This window comes from Stegodyphus dumicola, chromosome 2 (genome assembly GCF_044657685.1).
Source record: "Stegodyphus dumicola isolate Sdum_Otavi_A_Nest chromosome 2, ASM4465768v1".
In the NCBI taxonomy this organism is placed as follows: domain Eukaryota; kingdom Metazoa; phylum Arthropoda; class Arachnida; order Araneae; family Eresidae; genus Stegodyphus; species Stegodyphus dumicola.
The window spans coordinates 67,119,079-67,142,741 of NC_140769.1; the positions used below are offsets into that span (position 1 = coordinate 67,119,079).

Genomic DNA, 23,663 nt, shown 5'->3' on the forward strand with positions numbered 1-23,663 from the left:
AGAAGTCAATTTTTTAAGTTTAAGAAAATGTTTCACCTTTAAATAGTCTAGTAAAGTAAAGATTTTTCAGGATCGTGGTTTTGGCATAGCACCGTTATATAAAAGGGCATGTAAGGGTAGAGTGCCAATTTGGGAACCGTGTAATCCTCCGGTAAGAGATGGAATCGTCTTTACGGGAACTCAAAACGGCAATCAGTAGTGTCGTTGGCCGCTGAGGTTGACTGTAGCGCCACCCCGTGGTCGAAACGTGCACGTAAACTGGTCTCCGAACTTCGAATTTTCTGAGTGATTTAGTGTATGTCCGGATAAAGAGTATTGCGGATCTCAGCGCGCCCCATCTCTTTCGGTGTACCAGTTGCTATCGTTGCCTGTGCTCAGTTTTCCTATTATCTGTTTTAATTGCGATTTCTTGCCGTTGCAGTACAAGAATTTGGAGTAAAATTTAGTATCTCTTTAAATAATGATCTGTACTTAGAATACTTTGAACTCCGCAATTTTTGCAGTTTCGCAAATTTGATTTTCGAAAACAGTGTAGTACCATAACATAAAACATAAAAAAAAAAAAAAAGTATTGCAAAAAGATGGTTTAGATAACAATTCTAGAACACGTGTTAAAACTCCCAGATTTCTCTCGGATATTGATATGTTTAAATGATTCAGTAAATGAATAATGTATTCATTTGAACAAGATTATAAGCTATGACCACCTAACTGTATTCATACAGCATCTGCAGAATTAATATCAATTATTTGATTCGCCACGTTTACAAACGTAAAAATAAAGAACTGTAAAATAACCGACGCACAGGATAATTTCTGAATTATCAGGTTCTCAGATTTCACCTTCTTTCACAGCGGGTGCTATATTGATAAGCTTTCGATCTCTGTAAAAGAACTGCATTTTATTTGTGAATTTCACATAAAATATATATTAATTTGGATCAAATGTCTTAGTACTAGTTTTGATTTATCTAAACCAAATCTCAAATAACAAAACACTTTGGCTGAAAAACCAATTATTCGAATATAAGAGCTAAGCAGAACAAGTGCCTTTCAATAATTGCGCAGAATATTAAGAGATTGTTAATGTACTCACCTGTAATATGTACGCTACGTTTTGAAGTTAAAAAAACATTACGTTTACTGATTAGTATAGGTAAAAAGCGTTGATATTGTAACTGTTGTGTGTGTAAGTGCTCTGTATCTGAATATAAATTTGAAAGTTGGTATTGGAATTAATGTATAGCTCTTTATGAAATTTACTGTATTCTATCTGAGTCAAAAAATTAACTGATCTATATCTATTTTTTGAAAAAGCAGAACAAGCTGACTATTTTTACCACAGTGAAAAAATGGCAAAAAACAGAACATTAATGTTATTCAGAATCATCGACAGCAAATCTCTTTTCCTTATAGCTGTCTGTATTCCACTTCTACTGCCATACGCTGGACAAACACTATCACTGCTTGCACCATGCGTGAACTGTGAAGAACTGCATGTGGAATTAGGACAGAACCCACCAGACCAATCTCAGGTATGTAAAACAATATTTAGTATAAAAATGTTTCACCTCTAAATTTTGGAAATCAATAAATTCCAAATTTTAGCTTAACGTTTTAAAGCATTATGTAATTTGTATAAAATACAATTACGATATACGTATAAAATTAGAAATACGGCTCTTATAAAGAACTGTCTTATACAGTGAAAGAAATGGATATGTTTTCAGATAATGTATTTTATATGCCCGATAAGGTTCTCCGTTATATTTGCAATGCATGGTAATCTTACATATAAAAAAAGTTATTTATAACGTAATATCAAGAAAAAAGTTTTTTTTCAGTAAAACTGCTGCTTAAATTTACTAATATTTAAAAAAAATACCCAGTAATTTTGGATTTGAAAACAGAAAAATATCATTTTATTTATCTCATATATTATTTATATTTATAGGTGCTTTAAAATGATATGTATAAAGCCCGTTTATAATTTAAAAACGTGCACTGATATCTCACCAGAGATTGATTCAAATCTAATGTTATTTAACTACATCGTCAGTTTAAAGATTTTATTTTACAATAGTCGATGGCTTGGGACATATCCATTGAATAAAACCTGTAGCTTTAGAAAAATTAAATAATTAGCTCCGTAAAAATTAATTTTAAATTAAACAATTCATAGTTTTAAAATTGCATTAAAACCTATATCTCCTTCCAGCTTCCTTGTTTTAATCTACTCCTAAATTCCTATTCATACATACGTCACAAATGTTGTAAACAACGATTAACAAATCAAATTTTATTATGAAAAAGAAGCGAATGAGAAATCATCCGAATCTGAAGGAAGCATTTTGTAAAGCAAATGCAAATACATCTCTCTTGAAGCAAACGAAAGTCTACGATGTGCAAAATTAACACTGTATCATGTGAAATAGTTAACATTAACATTTATTAACCCCTTAAAAATTGCTAAATTTGATTAAATTATTTTATTACGGTTCCCTTTAAAATTGATCAATTTTAACTTCATGTACGGCATGTGAAAATTTATATATATGTGTATCGTAACGTATACAGTGCACTCTTGAGAGATATAAATGGTCTTGCCAGATAAAATAGCTGTATATACACAAACATGTGACTATATATATCGCAAGAGGTGTCTTTTTATCATAAGGAATACTTTTATAATAAGGAATTCTACAGGAATACTCATATTTAAGATGAATCGAATTTTTGTTTCATTAAAAGCGTCAAAAATTGCGGTGTCGTTAAATCGAAAAAAATCTAGAAATATTCCAAAGAATGACACATCTCTAACCTGGCAATAAAATTTAGTACATTTATGCATTTTGAGAATTAATTACAGAAATCAGCGTTCTTATAAACAGAAATTTAAATTTTTTCACAAAACTAAATATTATGAGTGAAACTTCATTACAAAATATATGATAGAAAGTAATCTAAATTTTAATACATGGTATGCTGGTTCAGTAAAAATTTTATAGAAAGTAAATGAATTCATAACATCAAAAACAGATTACATATAGGGGTAGGCTTTTGAAGAACTAATCTTACAAACATCCATTTTAATTTATTTATAAGCAACACAAACTCTAAGCTTTTTAAGTTGTGCATTATTTTGAAGAAATTTTGTAAAGTTTTAAGTGTAATTTATGGATTTAAAACATCATCCTTGCTTTAGAAGTTATGAAAAAAGAATAACATTTTGAGAAACAAAAGAGACATTGAAACAATTTCACATTACAATGGAATTTTCAAAAAACTACCTCTGAAGAAATTTCGTAAAACTTCGATAGGTCGTTCGAGTATGACAAAGCATACTAAGGCTATCTGCCTAAAGGGAGAGAGACGCCTTTGCGGAGGACTTTCAATCGGAACCTGTATCGAGTTCACATTATACATGGGGAATACCACGGAAAGTAACCAGGTAACCACTCGATTTATCAGTGTTTGAACCTGGTACGAAACAGTAATATTCAGAGGTCTTTAACCACTCGGCTGGCGCTATAAGAACTTTAAGCAAGTATGTACACTGTCGTAAAGATTTGTGCACGAACTGTTCTAATTTACCATATGTATTTGGCAAACATATGCATGTTTGATGTTTCGAATTTTTCTTAAACGTTTGAGTGATAATGCATTCTGCAAAGAGCTAAAATTGTATCCGCTTCTCATTTTTAATCTATAATGACGCTCATTGACGAAAATTCTATTCTAGAAATTCAAAAAATTAAAATTTACTTGCGTCACTTTAATTACACTTTCTTGAAACAAATATGGGTTACAATGAAATGATTTCCGCTTGTTAAGTCATTCCTACCTGATAAATCTGGATATCACATGTTGTAGCGTGGTGTTTCCTATCCTTATTATTATGCCCTTTTCATGTGTTTCTATATATTTTATACATTTTACGAATAATTAGTCTCAAATACTACTTGATAATCAGTGGGGAGAACGAAAGAATAAGAAAATATATGAGATACATCATTGAATAATAGTTGTTAAATACTTTATGAATAATTGATACTTATTGAAGCAAGCAATAGAAAATCAAAAATCATTAAAAGAAATAAAATAACAAACAGATGGAAGGTGAAGAGAAAGCATACTTCCATGCAGGGAAATTGAATATCCGTAACGAATAAAGAATTATATTACTTGTTCTACGTAGGTAATTGACATTAAGAATGCGAGGATCCCGCTAATGAGCATTAACGGGACTAGTGGTATTTGATTGCAGATGATTTTTCTTTAGTTAGATGCCGTTACATTCTTCGAGATCAAATTTTTCTTACGAATATAAAACTAATTTATTGAAGCCTTATGCTATTTAAGGAAGTAATTGCTATGGACAAAAGTATCGCAATTATTTCTAATTATGGTTTTAAATGCGAAATACAAGTAAATTGTATTACATAATACATAATTGCATTAAATTTAAATCACATTCAAATAAAATGCTGGTAAAAAGTAATGCTTGGAAGATAAATGCTGGCTTTATGGTAAATATTTATGCATTTTGAAACAATTGTGACCCTGATTTCTAGAAATGTATAAAAGTTATCAATAATACGACTTAGTTCAAGCTGAATTTTATCTTACTTTAAATTCATATTGGCATGAACGCTCTTGACTTACTAAACCGGTGTTCAATGATTTACAAAATTTCATAAATAAGTATAACATTCTTTCATACATGCATGCTTACATGATGTAAGGGGTTGCACAGCTTGCTAGGAACTAGAGGATTCGTAATTTAAATTCCGGGGAAGGTGTAGCTGATTTTTCGGGCTCCCTAACCCCTACAAAAACTCTAGCAACTTTATCACGGTAACTGAACTAAATTATAGCTGGGCATAATTCATCCCCACTTGGATTTGGTGGACTTAATCTAGACTAGATATCATCAGTCGCGCTTTAAATGGGAAAGAAGAAAATGAATTATCATATTTCCCTATGTCTGCACTCGTTTTGTAGAAAGAGGACATATGTCTAGCAACAGGAAGTCCAGTTGTTCGAAGCTCTGACTGCATTAATGATTTTTTTTCGTGTTTTCGTGTTTCAAAACCTTAGTATCTCTAATGGTGTGCAAACTAAAATATGATCGAGGATTTTTCTTTACCATCTGAGTTTACTCGAATGAGATCTCATGCCTTACTATAGCCTCCTTTTGACACGGGGAAAATATAGGATATGAGAATTTTGTTAACAAACTGAAAATTAGATAAAACCTACTAAAGCGAAAAGGTTTAGGAATAATTTTGAAAAAATCTCATCATACTTCATGATTTAGCGGAAAGGTTTTGTGGGGAATGCTTTACATAGTGAAGATTTAAAAAAAAAACAACTTTTAAATGCATAAAAATATCTCACTTAAAAATGTGTTTATACTGCACAACACACAAGAGCATTAAAGCGTGATAATTGTTATAAATATATTTTCCTTTCACGAGAACAAATTTTGAAGGTTGAGATGTTGAATATAATAACAAAAGAAAGCATTTGAAAAAGTTTCAGAAAATTGGAATAATGTACTCAGTCTGTGGAATAATATCAGTCAGAGGTATGCAAAACGTCAGGTACGATACAGAGTAAGCACCGCAGAGAGCAAAAATGTTAAAGTACGTAACGACAGATACTTTCACTGCCCAAAATCTATACACACGGCTGTTTCATGATCATGCACAAGACAGAAGAGAGTCAGGCAAATGAAAACCCAAGATATCACTCCCTAATTCATTGCATTTACAGGAAAACATATTACAAAATTTAATGTGGTCTACACGGGTCTTTAAATAGGGCTACTCCCAGGTATTGTTAATGTTACTTCAATTGTAATGATTGGATATGGTCATAAAGGTTTTTGTTAACGTTGCTGCCTGAAAATCAAGGGCGAAGAATTACGCTATGCTTGCAGTTTTTGACCGCAGAAAAATGAAAAATTTCTTTTCTTCCAGCTGATTAAAATATTAACATGACTAGCTATAGTAATGTAGAGGTTTAATTTCATACATGTATTTTCATAAATCCATATGGCACAAACACTGACATTCGTAATATATGATTAATATAACGTTACATCGATTCATAACATCGCAATACTTTAATATTAACAAATGATCTTTCAACCAATACGAAGTGCAACAGTTGAAAATATTTTGTTCACATACAACTTTTATTATAAGTTTTTAATCAATCACTTTTACATTTTTGAAACTGATTTCGGATGTATAAAAGATTTTTTTTAACATAGAAATGAACCACTTACCATGAAGAATTAAAAGACAAATTCACTATTATCTGTAATCAAAAATCGAATAAATTAATTGTATTGAAGTACGTTTCTGGGAAAATAATTGTGGTCTTCTGTCGTCGTGCTGGTAATGTTTGAGAATCTATGAATTATAGTTATGAATGAAGAATGCCGGTTGTAGGAGATAGATTCTGAATTTATAGCAGTTCAAAGATACGCAGGTGCAGTGTAACTCCTGGGTTTCATTTATAAGCTGAATTGTTGAATTAGAACTGTAAGACTGCACATTTGAATTAATATTAATAATTTCTACGAATTTTCTATAACATATAAATCATGATAATTCAATCCCGTTTTCCTTAGTGCATTAGCTATTAAGCGATTATCCATCGACTAGACATATAGCCTCACATAATACACCTTTAGGTAAACGGGTAGAGCCATTAGGGTATTTGGAAGCAGGAGAAGAGGCAATTGTACAACGACCTCGCCGAGACTCGAAACACGGACCTCTCGAATACATGTCGAGCGTGATGACCACTACACCACGAAGGCATGCTAAGAAGGCGGGAGAAATACCTTATATACTCCGGTGGTTTTAAAGGGCGACCGGTGATTAAGGGACCCAATCGCAAAATCCTGATAGTGGAAAATCATCATTCACCACTTTTTTTTAGTTCTGGCGCCACTGTAGAGTCATTAGGTTATTTGGAAGCAGGAGAAGAGGCAAATGTGAGATGCCCTCGCCAGGACTCGAATCACGGATCTCTCGAATTCGCACCGAGCGGGCTAACCACTACACCACGAAGGCATGCTAAGAAGTCGGGAAAAATACCTTATAAACGTACTTGTAACAGAAATGTAAGCTTGGACATGTAATACATGTAAGTCTTGTTAGAAGCGAAACAGAGAAAATAAATGAGAAGGGTTAGAACTGCATATAATAATGCAGTAGTTTATTATAATCTTTTTCGATTCTTCGGTTAAAAAAAGAACTAATACAGCCTAAAATATTACTGGATTCTTTCAATTATCTAATACTAAAATTTACACGTAGCAGTTTATATGCCACTTCAGTGCGTTTCCATCTAACTCAAATAAACAGAATATTTATATATAGGCTCTTAAATACAATGTTCAAGAGCGGTCTGATAATGATATGTAACTTAGGTATCGAAAGATTGACAATCCTTAGGGAAAAGAAAATATAAGACAAATTACCGCTAAAACTTTGTTTATAATTATGCATTTTGAACTTTAATTTGGTTCCCAGTAATTAATTAATTAATTAGGAGAAAAGTTTCATTTTTTACATTCCACTACTTATTCATAATTGCTTCTCGAAATAATGCTTTTCCTGAAATTTGTTGTGCTAATCATTAAGTTAATATCTATCATTTAATATTTGCTTTTAAATTCATTCTTTAATTTTTGAATATTTAAAGCAACATCCCTCAAAAGCAAATTTTAAATGTACATAAAATTTATTATTATGTTTAGATATTCTAGAATTGGTTTCAAGTCTGTCTTGGAAAATTAACAACACAAATTTAAACTACTCTAAATACTAAATTAGAACTAATAAATAAAACTAAATTTCTTCTACTTATGTATTCATGTAAGGTAATTTTTCCAGTGCAGGTTTATATTATTTAAGTGTGGTTTATATTATATAAAGTGTTTGCTTTAGGTATAGCATTGGTTGTGTGGTGACTAATTTTAGTAACACAATTTACCTTCTTATTGCGAAAGCAAATGTGTAGGAAAACCTGTTCAAGCGGAATCGTGTCAACCGAGCCCTATTAAAATAGTAAAGATTGTTTATTATGAAACGATGGAAAAATTTACTATCACAATCTGTCAGCGTAAATAAAAACTGCTCACCGAAAATACGAAAAAGAAAATGGTGTTGAATAAATAATAGAAAAAAATATGAAATGTTTCAGATTTTAAATTACCTCCAAAGGGGCGTTTTTTTAACGTTTTATGTGTTACATTTATTTATTGAATGTCATGTTCTTTGCACCTAAACGATAAAATTTAGTTCAATAGCAATGTCTCAAAATAATTTTAAAATGAGCATATCTTTAGAATTTCCGATACACAGTTCGACGCGCTGGAGATAAAAAGGTTTTTTTCCACCGTAGAGTGTTGCCATTGCTCGCTTTTAAATCGTTGAGTTTGTTACTCAAAAATTCGTTAAAGTTTTACAAAATATGAAATCGATAATAAAACAAATTCCAAAAACAAATTCCAAATTTCAAATTTGGGATTACAGATGCACATTTTCGCACTAGGATTACGTCATTCAAAATTCGATGGCTCTAGATACCGTTGTTTTATCACAATACGAGAAATATACATAAATTTATGCAGATTTTTCATTATTTAATTTCTTAAAATATAATGCAGGACTCTAGCATTTTGTGGCAACAGTTTGAAAAGTGAACCGACATTTATAGGAGTCCGACACAAAATGCCAAAACGAAAGTAATAGTCCTTCGGGGACTCAAATCCCTTTGAACTAAAAACAATGCGATATTATTCCGCCGTTATATTTATCTGCAACTGTACGTAGTTTAATAATTTTATATAATTCTAAAGATAGGCATTGTTAAATTATAACTTTAGAATAAATTTTAAAAAAATGAAATGCACAACCCTTTAAAAATTGTGTGATTTCTGTAGCAAAACAAAAATAATATACACAAAAAAAAAAAAAAAAAAAAAAAAAAAAAACAGCAGTGCACTGTGAAGTGACGAATAAACATAGAGAGAAACATTAAAAAAACAGAAGAAAATGAGATGAGCAAAACCGAGACAGAAATAAAGAGGGAAATTAACTTCGAATACTGATTTAATTTACAAAACTTAATGAAATTGTTCTAAAAATCACATTGCTTAAAAATGCCTATAAATTAGTAAGGATATTTTTCTATTAATTATAATGGCGTTATAATTAATTATAATTATACAGGTTATTTTTCTATTCTCTGTTGTATTTGTTCTCGGATTAATGGTGATTTTTGGTTTGCCCTGGTGCTTCCTCTATGGTATTACCCCGATTAACTTGGAGTTGACTGTGGTTAAAGGTTGGTTTTCTGGTATATAGTTTAATAGTGCGAAGAAATACAATTTACAGGCGTATGAAATAAATGTCAGAGTATTCGTCTTGGCTGCTTCGATGTGTCATTATCTGATTTTTGCAGTTTTGAATTTTATGCTATTGAGAGACCGATATATGTTCGAAATAAATTTTCTTCTAGTTTTTATTTCACCATTTTGCGGGTTAGCAACGCATGCTACAATAGGATATGTACTGTGCAAGAGAGTCAAAACACTGATAGTTAAATGTACTGAATGGAGCTAACAAATTATGCTATAAAATAGTTTTATATACATAAAAAGACTCTACTCATGAAACTATTAATTAATGTTCGATGCTTGAGAACCTTATGTCAGTGATATTAGGTGCTATCAGTAGAAAGACTCATAGATTGTGAAATGGTTAAGATAATAATAATAATAGAGATTACTTTCTAGTTATGGTTAAAAATTAACCTATTCAATTATTATATCCAGCGATTTATTTAAATGCCTCAGATATTATTAAGGCTTAGTGAAATTTCACCTATGAACGATAAAAAGAATGCATTTAACTCAAACGCTTTAACTTTCTGCAGAAATTATTCAATGACTAATTTTCGGTAGAAACTCTTCAATGAACGGACATTTTTCCATAAATTACATGAGATATTCAAACGTTCAGAAAACAACTTTTATGAGAAACAGAATGAAAACCCGTTACAAACCAGTTACAACTTTAGAAAACAACCAGTTACAAACTGCTTGTTTTCTAAACGCATTTAAGTCAGATTAGGTTAAGCTAGGATTTTCATTACGTGTATCAGACAAATTTTCAGTTTCACCATACTTTCAACTTACGACGGACTCACAGAATGCATCTCATCATAAATCGAGAGTCTGCTATACAGAAATATGTGTATCGGACTATTGATTTTCTGACATATATTCATTGAGTACAACAATGCACGTTTCCCAGGCCTAAGGACAAAACGGATGTTGATAACAAAATTCATTGCAACGTAATTTATTTGCAACACATGCTGAATATTCGAGCTATGATATATTTGCTTGAATATGTTAAGTTAGATTAATGTGGTTTATGATATAAAAGAGTGCATCGTATAAAGTGACCTTTGCCTGTAAAACATGACAAAATGAATTAAACTTTAAACACTTTACTAGAACTTTGAAAGGTAATTACAATTTGAAAGGTAATACAATTGAAGTATGCAACAAGAATCTGAATAAAATACGTAAAACTAGAAGTAAGGACATTTCACATCTTATGTATTACAGCGGAAAAGTTTACATTTATTGCTAAGGTTTGGGTTGTAAGGATTATGTTAATTTTATTAATAGTTAAATTTTGAGTAAAACTTCCTTTCCTATCACTTCTTAATTTCAACTTACTACTTCCGGCCAGAACGTAGTTTTAGAATCACGTCTGAAGGCTAATGAGGAAGAGCGGTATTTAACCGCGAAGTTCTACTGTCTTAGAGAGATACCGGATATTCTGGCTGCACGTCACGCGTCCGCCTTTTTAGGCTGCTCTCTCGTAAGCTATTATTACGCTCGGCCGTACTTTAGGCCCTTGATAGCTTCGCAGTCCATTGGCGTCAAGGGGCCAGCTCTATTAGAATTTTGATAGCTTCGGCTATATCTCTTTAGTTAAGATTAGTTTAATTCTTAGTATCTTAAGTTGAAGCCCAAGTGTCGGCTTTATTGTGCAACTCCAAGACGAAGTTCTGTTAAATCTTAGTTGAATAATAAAAGGTTTTTTAACCCTTTAAGTTTATTTACTGTCTCACGAACTCAAGCGATTATTCGCTGACTAGTTCTTAAGATTCTTCACTTTTAACTGTAACTTAGAATTAAACAATGGGGAATCCTACAGGGTATTTCTTAAATCAACACAGAAACAAGCACCTAATTTTAATTTCTAATTTAAATACCTGATAACTATAAACCTACGAGTGTTAACGAACAGTGAGTTTCAGAAAAGCAAACGTTAGAGTGAGGATTCAATCCATTCATCGACCTATTGAACAACATCTTCTACAGCATAAGAAAAGTGGTAGACATTCAACAATTAGATTTTCACAATTCATCAATAGTTAAGAGAAACTACAGATTTCCAACTACTTTCAAAAGTTTTCTAGTCTACTTTCCAGTCTGCTATAGTATAATAAATATTCCTGGAAATAGTTGCTAAAATCTCCTGAACTATGAACGCGGTAATTTTAATTAAATTATTTACATTCAGAAAATAAGGAAACGTAAAAGTTTGTTGGCATTGATTTAATGTATGCAAGAGTGCTTTCAAGAACAAGACATTGAAATCAATTAATATGCACTGTATTGGAAAACATGTAAACAGTTTGTCGTCTGTATGTAGTTTGTAAAATCACAAAGTAAAGTCAGCTATTATGTATAGTTCATTAAAATATATTAAGCATAATTATATAAATCTAGCAAAAATTATTTTACAAATGAATTCAAATCGAGGTTATAGGTAACTTTCCTTTTTCAAAGAATTTTTTATTGCCTTCTTGTCAAATTTAAATTGGAGTTGAAATAATGCTGAGATTAAAATAAATACTCGAAAAATGTTTAATCCAGAAGGCATTGAATTTTCAGAATCTTTGGATGTGCTATAATATACATCGGTTTGTGAATAATTCCAATTCCCTTTGTGTAAAACTCTAAGTACGTTTCACAAAATGTGTAATGAAGTAGTGAGAAATGTATGTTAACTTCCGGTACCATTTGTGAGCCATTGCGCAAAACATCGCCAAGCATGAAGAAAGGCAAGAACGCAAATTCATCTACACCAGATGCTTGGGAAAACGATACATGGTGTTATTGGTAGCCTTCATTTATATTACTCTTTAATGTTTCCGTTATTAATCCGTTAGAGGAATCATATAACCTTATAAGGTATTTTGTCCCTCCTTTCTGTATGCCTTCGTGATGTAACAGTAGTACACTCATCGCGTATTCGAGAGGTCCAGGGTCGAGTCCCGGTAAGGGGACTCATTGCTCATTTTTTATATTTCCTGCTTCAAAAATCCTAATGACTCTACAGGAGCACCCGAATGGCGGTGGATGAATGGTGGTGTGTTTCCTAATCCCAAGTCGCACTTCAAAAGGGGAAGTGGACAAGGCATTTTTTCCCTTTTTCTGCATGCCTTCGTGGTGTAACGGTAGCATACTCGGCGCGTATTAAAGAGGTCCAAGTTCGAGTCCCGGCGAACGCATATCTCCTTTTTCATATCTCCTGCTCCGAAAATACTTATGACTCTACAACCTAAAAAAGAAAGCACTACTTTTCCGTTTGCAGAAACTGCTGTGTATCAACTGCTGGAGAAGTACATATCCAGCATTTTTTTTTTTTTTTTTTTTTTTTGGTTTGTGAGAAAATATTTTTAGATTTCAGAGATAATAGATCTCGTGGGTATACAACTGCCCACCGAGAGTAAACCGCTTGTTGGAGTCATGCCAGAAAATGTTTATTTCTGTTTTAGGGCGGAGAAGGAATGATTCTACCATTTCCCTTTCTATATAGACACATACATCCATTTAGTATATACTGGACATTTTCTTCTTGTGTTTTTTGGCTGCTTAGTATTTAAAAATTTAGATAATAAACGAGACACTGCAACAAGATTTTAGCAAGACACGAAATAAGAAACCACCGCGGTTTGGCAAAACTGCCTATCGTTCTTTGGAAGGAGACTGAGTGTTTTGTTCCATGCGAAGAAACATAGTAAGAGTGGTCTTTAAGTGGGTAAGCAGTAATTTCTCCAGTCTGCTATTATTGGACGTGACATTTTAAGCTAGTTCCTCTTTTACGGAAAAAATGTCTTCCATCAACGAATAAACAGTGTGTGTGCAAAAGTGTACGAAATCTCTCCCTAGACTTCTCAAATTATATTCCTATATGAACACTTCTTTTCCTGTTAATTACAGATATACTACATCTGCATCTAATACCATCATTAAAATATAATTTTAATTCTCAGTTATTACAAGTGGTTTTTGGCATCATGAAATCACTTCTGTTTACTTCAAATAATGTCTTATTATAATTTGAAAGATAATTATAGATTATAATCACGGGATAGCGATTTAAAACGTGATGTTAAGAAAAGTATGAAGCTAAAAATATAAAAACCATAAACATTACTAAAAGAAGGGATGGTATATAACAAATATAGACGAATAATTAGCTCTTATTCGTTTTTCAATGACTCATATGTTTCTTTAAGAAAATTTTAATTTATAATTAGATTGCTGAAGCAAGAAACATGAAAAATGTTTCAATGCTATTGTTGGGATTCGAACTCCGGACCTCTCGATTGCTAACTTGGTTTGTTTCCAATTACACAACGACCAATTACCCGCAACAAGAAAGCAGAAATTTCCTTACAACTGTGCATGATAACAACTACATTTTCAACTATGAAGTTAATTTATTATTCTAAGCAGATATTTAGTTATTCATTTCTCTCCAGTACTCTTTAATTAGAGGAAAGAAAAGAAATCACATTTCAAATGATTCGAAAGCGCTGTTGGTATCCAGGAAGGCAGGCATCTCCAAATGTTTACTGTGATAATTAAATATCAACCGAAACTTAAACATAATTTATAACCCAAATATTCCTCTAAGGCAGATGATATTCTGTTTAATATACGTTTTAATATTTAGAATAGTATAACACAACATTGCAGTTTCTTTAAAATGAAAGTTAAATTATTAAAATGATTGTAGTGTTGCTGAAATTACTGGAACTATTCATATTCTCGTAAAATGATTATCATTGTTACATTTTCTAGCTTTAATTAAAATTATATTTATATATTCGACGTTGCAACTATTCTAATTAGCAAATATTAAACAGACTATAATTAAGAAACTTTAGAAATAGAATGTATTAATGTTATTTAATACCACGCAGTCAATATTATTGGTTAGAGGAATTTAAATATAAGTTTGAGCCATTTGTTTTTGTTATATATAATGTGGAAACTGCAATGCGTGAAGATGGTTTTGATGTTTTCTGGAGCAGGAGTCCAAGAATACCTTACGAATCTGAATGTGCCAATTCAAATTTCAATAGTGATTGGTGACTTATCAAACAGAGTGTGCATCCAATATCCAAACCATGGCTCTTTGTATCTCTAGTATCTCCTCCGGATTTGGAATTTAAAACAATGTTTTAAAATTGTTGCCTCAGTTTGAATAAAAATGAAAACATTTACAACAGTAAAAAATATCCATCAGTTTGGATATCAAATATCGGAACTCAATAATATCTTGATCATTTATTCCCCCACCCGAAGCCCAGTAAAACTAATTTTATGCTAACTACTATCATACTCGTAATTTTTCCTTTCTTGTAAGTAAAAGAAAAACTATTATTTAATTAATATATTAAAAACTTATTTAATTAATTTAAACGAATTTATGAGACATGTAGAATGGTCTTCAAGTTTCGACTAGTTTGATGAACTGAGAAAATATTGAAAAAAAAAAATAAATGTGTGAAAAAATATATATCAGCACTTAGCACTGCATCGGAAATTCTAAACGTATGCTGTTATGCAACTTTTCAAAGTCTTGTTAATTTGCTGTTGAAATGTATATGGTGTAAGTTTGAAGACTTAATAATAAGGCAAAAAAGACAAAAAAAAAAGTGTTAGTAGCAGTGAGTGCAATAGTAGTCTGGTAGACTACGAGCTCAGTGAGAGCGTAAAAAATCTTAACAAATATGTTTGGGCAACCTTTAAAATCTGAAACCTTTCAGATTTTGTTTTCCCCATGACATATAGGGTACGTTTACCTAACTTTATGATAATTTTAAAACTCTTGTAATTTTCTATTGGCCTGTGTAGGGCGCAATTGTGAAGAAAAGGATTTTTAATAATGAAGCTAAAAACGACAAAAAGAAGTGTGTTAGCAGGAGTGAATGCAGTAACAGGTCAATAACCTGCGAGCTCAGCTAGAGAGCACAAAAAACCTTAGCAAACCCTTCTGAGATACCTTTAAAATCTGAATCCTTTCAGACATTTTTATTTATATCTTATTTTATACTAAATACTGAGATATATTTCAAAATTTATTTCCATTTTATTTTGGCCTGGCTATTTCAGTGTCTAAACATTTAATTACATATTTTGGATTTCATACGTACTTAAATAATACATAGTACCCTCTTTAGTATATTTTGTTTTAGCTGTTAGTTTGATACATCACCTGCATTAGAAAATGAAATCAACTGTTGGGTAATGAAAGGGATGTGTTTAAATTTGATTTACATTTTTGAAAATGTTTAATTATTCATAAATATGCTGTTTATTAATTGCTGGCAAAAAGAATGTTCAGAATATGTATTTAAACAGTTTTGACCTTAAATATTGACCCTAGATGGATTTAATATCTAAAAAGTTGCTAAAAGATCCGCCTTTCTTTTGTACCTGCATCTTAACTTTTTTTTTCTAAAACAGCTTGAATTTAATTGATAACAGACATGAAAAAGCTATAAGTGAGTAAATCTGCTGTTAAATCTTAGAAAGTCCTCCACGTGGGCATCGTTCCCCTTAGGCAGATAGTCCTCCAGGCCTGCTATAATCATATAAGCCAAACCAAATCAAAGCTGTTACTATGTTCAGCCATATTACGGGCCCTTGATAGCTTCGCTAGCTAATTCCGATATTTAGAGGCCACTAGTTAGATTTGTGTTAGCATCTCTTTAGTTAAGCATGAATTAAGTTCTTATTTCTTACACTTTTAAGCCCAAGTGGAAGCTTTGCTGTACGCCCTGAGAAAGGTGCCGACTCTACATCTTTATTTTGAGAAATAAAGGATAATTAACTCCTCTTGGGCTTTATATTTCTGTTACTGAACTTAAGCGATTATTCGCTTAGCTTTAACTAGGTTCCTCCACACTTAAGTTATTAGATAAAAGGGAGGAAAGCCACAAGCTTTATCCGATTCTTTAGAGAATTAGGGTCTTAAAATAATATAAATAAACGTCTCTGTAAAACTCCTTTCAAGTTGTGTAAAATCCTGTTAATATCTTTTTTATTACTTTAAAACTAAAACGAGACTAAAGATAGAATCATTGATTGAGAATTATAGTTAATGTATAACATACTTTTAATAATATCATCCAGATAATGTGTTTAAATTTAGGATACACAATTATGTACTAAAGTAGCAGCATTTTACAGTCCAACGACGCCGTTTACAAAACACATGCACTATCCCAGCAAGTTATAAATGATTCTGCCTGCGGCACGGAAAGAACAGTACCACTGATGCTCTCTTAAAGTTAAATTTAAATAGTAGCTATCTAACTTAAGCTGCTATTACTCACGCACGAATGAATGAGAACCCTACTAGGAACTGCTTTGGAAACTGGGAACGTTATTTTAAATATGAGGTGTATAAACACGGAGTTAAGTAATTTCTCACTACAGGTGGAGTACGTATCTCACTGTGTTCTCTAGACCTCGAACTATACAGCTGGCTGTACAGTAAAAATATTTATATGAATCGCTACTTTAGATTAAAATTTGTTTTATAACCAGAGGGAGAAAATTTTAGAAGCAGGTATTATTTAACTTCATTTATTAACTCCTCCAGGAATTTGTTTGCTCTTTATATGCAAGTGTTGAAGCAAATATTAAAATTTGTGTTTTTATGCTAGGTATTTTGAACAAAACTTTAAAACTGATAATGTCAAACAATGTTACCGAAATGCTCTAAGACCCGCGACATATCGCGACCCACATTCAGGTAATTAGTACGAAAAGAGGAACGAATAAAATTTGTAGAGGAAAGCAGTATAATTCTAAAATGATAATAAATAAAAATATTAACAGTTTAATGAAAATTAAAAATTAATTCATAATTACAGTTAAATATAATGTCAACTCCCAGAAAACTGGGGTAATACCAGGCACGACGGCCCTGGTCAATTCAAAATAACAATTAATTCGATGACAGTTAAAACCATAGGAATAGTCCATATTATAAACAACAAGAAATTGCAACTAAAATTTCTTGTATTTTCAAGCAGTATGTAGAATAAGTGCAGCTGATTACGCAAATTAAATCAGCACCCAAAACGTTCTGTGAATAAGTGGAAAATAACCATTATTAGAAATGACGGAAAAAAGTGATAAATAGCATCAAAGAACAATATTTACAGAAAATTTCGAATACTGAATTCAAACTCGCATATAACACATATCATTTGGGGCTTTCTGTGTTTTGGCAACTCATCCATTTTATTTAAACCGATGATCTTATCTTATCTTTGCTGACGATTTAACAATATTTATATATTCCCTATCACAACGCTTTGCGTACAATTAACTTACTTTTTGCTGTGGATCAAAACAACTCCAAAATACTGACATCATCTACTACGACTGTTACGACATACTGACATCATCTGCTACGACTGCTGCTAGCCCATACACTTTTCGTCTTTTTAAAATTTTATGTAGACAGTTTATTTTACTTTGATGGTTTGTGATAGTTATTTTCCCACAGTAACTGAACAAACTTAACTATTTTTTAAAACAGATTGCACATTTAAAATAACAGATTAAACCGTCGTGATTAAAAAAATAAATGACTATTTTTTACAACAGGGCTGCTTAATCTGCAAAAGATTATTTGGCATTAGAATGTATTTCATTACACAATGAGAAACAAATAGTAGTACCAAACTTTTCTCGATCAACTAACGACTCATGAAAGTAATGAAAACATTTATTTAATTGTAAATCATTTAAAATATTTATCATATATGAAATTAACACGTTATTGTATTTGCAGATTGTCTACCCCCGCGCCAAAAGAAATCCAGAAAAAAAATTGTATTTTTTTCAAAATCTGAAGCAATAATTTATGCTTCTAGAACTTCTGTGATTACAATTTTTTGAGATAATGTAATATGGGGGGTGCATTCTATTTTTGGCGCGCTGAAGGACAGAGAAAAAGGAGTTTTAATGTAACTGTAAAAGTTTCAAGGACATTTTACATCTCAGGTGCAATTATTATTAAAGGAACAGCTTTTTTATATTTGTTAATTTTTATAGAAAAATACAGAATGTATCGAAACACGAAGTAATTTAATCTTTGCATGTGTGTAATCAAAATATATTTGTTTTATATTCAAATTTAAATTTAAAAATTAACAACTATATTATCAAGGTTCCAATTAAGACTCTAATTTAATAATTTTCATGGCCTGAGCAGAACCTTAAACCTAATATTAAATTAAATATTAGCCAGGGAGAACGCAAAAAACAAAACAAATAATTTTATAAAATTGCAAATTAAAAGAAAGCTTGCGTTGTGTTAACCTAGATATGTAAACAACTCAGAAAAGTAAGGTGGCACAAGAACATAAAAATAAATAATCAAAGCAAATAATAAAAACAACAAGCAAATACTGCTATATTTATAACGCCAAATAAATACTGCTATAGTTTTAAATCTAAGTTATTTATTTTTTGTTATCAATTAAAACCAGATGTTTCTTAGAATACTTACTCCCGGAAGATAGGAAATAAACATATTGTTCCGAATTTTATATTTATATAAGTAATTTTAGTAGAATTATAATAAAAATTGTATTTACCCGTGAAATGCAGCGCGACAGAAATTTTAAGAGAAAGCTATGCTGGAAAAGTAAGAATACAAGAGCACATGCATTTGAGTAAATGGGTAATTTGTATTGAAACGGAATAAATGTAATTGACTACTGTGATAGCTGTAACCATAATTCCGCAGTCATTTAGCTTTCTAGAAACCTCGAGATGTAGAAAGTATTAGAAAGATCTCGCACAGTTAATTAAATATATTTAAGGCGGAAGAGAGAGCATTTGCTCTCAGTTGCTTAGTTACTAATGTTGCGAGTTGTTTAGTTTCGCGAGAACTGAGACTTCCGAGTTAGCTTTCTCTTTAGATGCGCTTCGCGTTGCATTGTGATTAACGTTTTTAGTAGTTTGTAGTGAACTACTTATTATACTGTGGGATACTGTGAACACTTGTACGAACATTTCTGTGAAAAATTCTAAATCTGTAATATTTCTTTTGATAAAAGTAAATTTTTATTAATCTTTTATCGAACTTTTGAATTCAATCTATTACGAACCCGTATGCACGCAACAATATTAATCATTAACATAATAAGCAGTAGAAAACCTTAATCCAGCTCTAGCTATTATTCAACTAACTTTAACAAATTTTACAATCAGCTTTAGCAAATAATCAATTTAGCTATAACATACTATTTACTAAAATATTACCAATATGCTGATGGTACTCAATTAATGAAACATACTATATATTGTTATATAAAATTTATATAAAAATTTGTTATATAAAAATTTTATTGTTATATAAAAATATATTGCTATTTAAAATTTGTCTCATAATATTAAAAGAAAAACAAATATTGTGCTTTATACTATCAGAGCTAAAAATATATATAGCTGGCGCTATGTTCATAACAAATAAAAAATCATTGCACTTTTTCAACAAACACTATTGCTACCAAATTCTCCTGGTTATACAAATACTAAACTGGTTAATTTCCTCAACAAGCAATTACATTCTTAATCACATTCTGTTAAAAGTTTTGGTTTAACCTGGTATCCTTAGCATTAGAAAAGGGAAGAAGAACTATTAAATTCCTAAATATTAGATTCCCTATATTTTACAGATAAATAAGGAACATGATTAAAGCTTAGAGACTGCTTTGTTATTAAATTGCTTTTACTCTGGGATATAATTAAAGCAAAAGGTGAAGAAACTATCAAGCGAACAGCAAATATTGTATCAAGAACATGGCGAATTTACTCATTTTATTTTAAAACTTCGTTAACCATATCTTATCCTTTCAGCCATTTGTTTCGTTATAATTACAAAAAGAACAATCTGTACAAATCTATTACACCTCTTGTTCAAATTTTGTCATAGAATCATTAATTTATTCTTAGCTCGAAAAAGATAATAAATACAAATAAATCTTTGAGTAATGCTGCATTCATGCGGCATAAAATCTATAATTAATTGATAATCGCATTTCGCGGTTCACATATTTTTAGTGAGATGATGAAGTAATTATAATTTTTTTTGTGCTTGAGCGTAAACATGCATCGTTTTCGTTTTCCATTACCCTTTCACTCTGAGATTTTCTCCTTTGCTAATCACCGAATGCGCCTTTATTTTTTTTTCCTCATGTTTCATACAGCATTATTTCTCCCTTGGTAATCGTAAAATCTTATCGCTTTTTTATTTTCGTTTCAAATTCTTCTGCAAGAATTACGATGCTTACAGATGGTATTGTTCCCTATTCTTTCCTCAGAGAATTCATTTTTATTAGATAATACATATACAATTGAGTTACATAGCAGAATACAGTTTTGGAGAATGGCAAATTTGTGACTTCTAGAATGATACTGTTTATTCAGAATTTATGATCGTAATGTTTACTGCGAAATCAATATTGGGACTTTTCTGATAATCAAACACTGCATTATTTAAATGAACATATAATGTGTCATGGACTTAAAACTGATTTTAATAACTAGAAAATTTAGAGGCAACATTGTTTTTACTTACAACTTTTAAATTTTGTTGAAAGATCGTAGTACACAATCTGTATTTCCAAACTGCATGATGTTCCAAAAATTTGCAGCTATTGACTAAATTGGGATTACTAAGCTTTAATTCTGTACTGTTTTGCAAATTTGCTCATTTTCATGTGCTACTTTGTACTACTATAATATTTTTAAAATTTATCATAAAATATGTATATGTTAAACTAACGTAGCTACTAAAATTATTAATTTCAAATAAAAGTGAATAATTTATTGAAGCTTAAATAAAAGCTGATAACTGGCAATCTTTTAAATGTAGTACATGTTCACTCAATTTTCAGCACAAGTCGCTGGTGTTTCCATGTATTTGATTGATTGCTTTATTTAATATTTTGGTAGTATGCGAATATGTTTGCATAATATATTATAATACAGTTATGTTGATTAATACAGTTATGTGATTCATAAGTAAGTGAAAAAATTTAACTCTACTTTTCAGAACGCTTGGTTTAATATACAGTTACCATTATTATCTGTTTGAGAACAGGATGGAAAGAATGACAACAGATAAGCTGAAAGCTTATTGCAAGTTATGTAAATGTGAATTGAGGGTATGGTAATGGTCTTACATACGTGTTCCGCTGTCTTATATTGTCAACCACTACACAAACTGGGCCTAACTGAGAAGCCCCCATATTAGGTAGGAGGTGAATTGTGCATTCAAAGATTACCAAAATGTAAAAAACTACAGTGTTTAAAACATTGAAAACCTGCAGGTTTGACTGGTCGTCAAGAAGCTCCTACCAGTACTACATGGGCCCCTGTGGGTCAACCACATCGCACGTGTTTTTGTCTCCTAGTGGCAAGACAGTCAAGGTACCGATTCTATGCAGTACAATAAACGACTGCGGGGTGAGGGCTGAGGATATATAAAATGATTCAATGAAATACAATTATCCTTTAAGTCACTGGCAAAACTCTCAAATCATTTTGCCTCAGAATCATATAAAATGCATTTGAAAACTCAATCAGTACCAACCAATTTGAAATGAAACCACCTTTTGTATATTCCGACCATTGGCCATCTGAGCGAAATTTGAAGAAAGAAATGCCATTAAATTCACCATGTAATGGTTTACTTTTACACAGGTTAAAACGCTCGTCATTTATAAAGAAAGTCATTTCAACTTAATAAATAAAAATAATGAAATTAATAAATCATCATTTTCTTTAATATTAGAGGAGTCTACGTTTGTTTTGTGTGCTTATATATATTAACAATATATATACGCACACGTTTGTTTTGTGCTTATATATACTATTAATGCTTATGTATAAGGTAAAACGGAAACGAAAACACAATTTTTAAGAATCATTGAATTTGTAGAGATTTAAAAATTAAAGTAACATCAGATTAGCAAATAAAACACTTAACAGGGGAAGGTCTAAACTTTTTCTAGTAATCATAATCTGATGATGTGAAATAAGTTAAGCTCATTAAAAAATTAGCATACAACAGAATTAGTATTCCAGAATTTCTACCAACTGAGCAGCAGACTCTTAGCGAAGACTGTTATTAGAGTTTTTGGGGAGTTTGCATGAAGCGGTTAAAGAAAAGGATTGGAACTTTCTTAAAATAATCTAAGGATTTTGTATTATTGTATGCGTGTTCATAGTTCTGTTTTTAGTCCTGAATATTTTACCAAATTCCAGAATATATAATCCCTATCCACCTGATACGGCACCACTTTGCGTCCACGACTAAAAGTGCCGTTTAGTGATTACCGATTAAAATCTGTTAATGGGAAGAAAGAGAACTCGAGAGCATAAAATAAAATATCCACTTGTAATTGAAATCTTATGTTTTATGAAATCATTCGCAATACATTTTGAACACAGTAATAGTGCATACTTGTTATGGACCACTCCATCATGTTTACCAAAATGATCTGTTAGATCTCTTATAATAAATTTATGACTCTTACTCACGTTGATATGATCCTAAGTATCCTAACGTATGCACAGGCGGAACTATTAAGTTAGCTTGCAAAGGATTATCCCGGTTATTATAGTAAATGTCTTTATGTGGGCTAACGATAAATGGTTATCCAGTAACGAATTAAATGAAGGTTTAAATAGTACTTTACTGAAAACCATGGGAATAAAATGTGTATTCAGTTACCAATCAGCATATTTTAAATTGTCGTAGAAAGGTTTATTGTCAAATTAATAAGATAATAAATATTATTCACGTCAAGGATAAAATCAAACGCTTCTGACGGAATACATAGAAATAAAAACGTCTTATGTTAACTACCATAATGCTACAAATAGCTTTAATTATTAAAATTACAAATTAGACATATTATTATATTATAAATTAAACATATTTAAAATTTTATGAATTAACCATATTAGCAAGGAATTTGTTTTTGCTTTGAAATGTTTCCATAGCTTTAATTTAAAAGTAAATGAAAAGTCTACTAACACACTGAATGGCAAGTACTCTAGAAGATAGCTATATAGCGAATTATAGCAGATCACCTCGATGAATCCTTTACAATTGCAACACTCATCCTGTTGCGTAAATGGAAAATAGCCTGATAACCCAATGTGACAATGCGGCCCAAAATTTTGAGAAAATATTGCTAAAGACCTAACGATGAGATTG

At 31.1% G+C, this 23,663-nt stretch overlaps 1 protein-coding gene across 1 annotated transcript in view; it reads left to right on the forward strand.

The window, feature by feature from the left end:
- Window positions 1–308: 308 nt before the first annotated feature.
- Window positions 309–23,663, forward strand: part of Ccn (cellular communication network factor protein Ccn) — a 409,680-nt gene continuing 386,325 nt past the window's right edge. Inside the window, exon 1 of the mRNA XM_085810741.1 lies at window positions 309–1,535. Within this exon, the coding sequence (XP_085666867.1) occupies window positions 1,353–1,535 (183 nt within the window). The 5' untranslated portion in view covers window positions 309–1,352. The remainder of the gene's footprint in view (window positions 1,536–23,663) is intronic.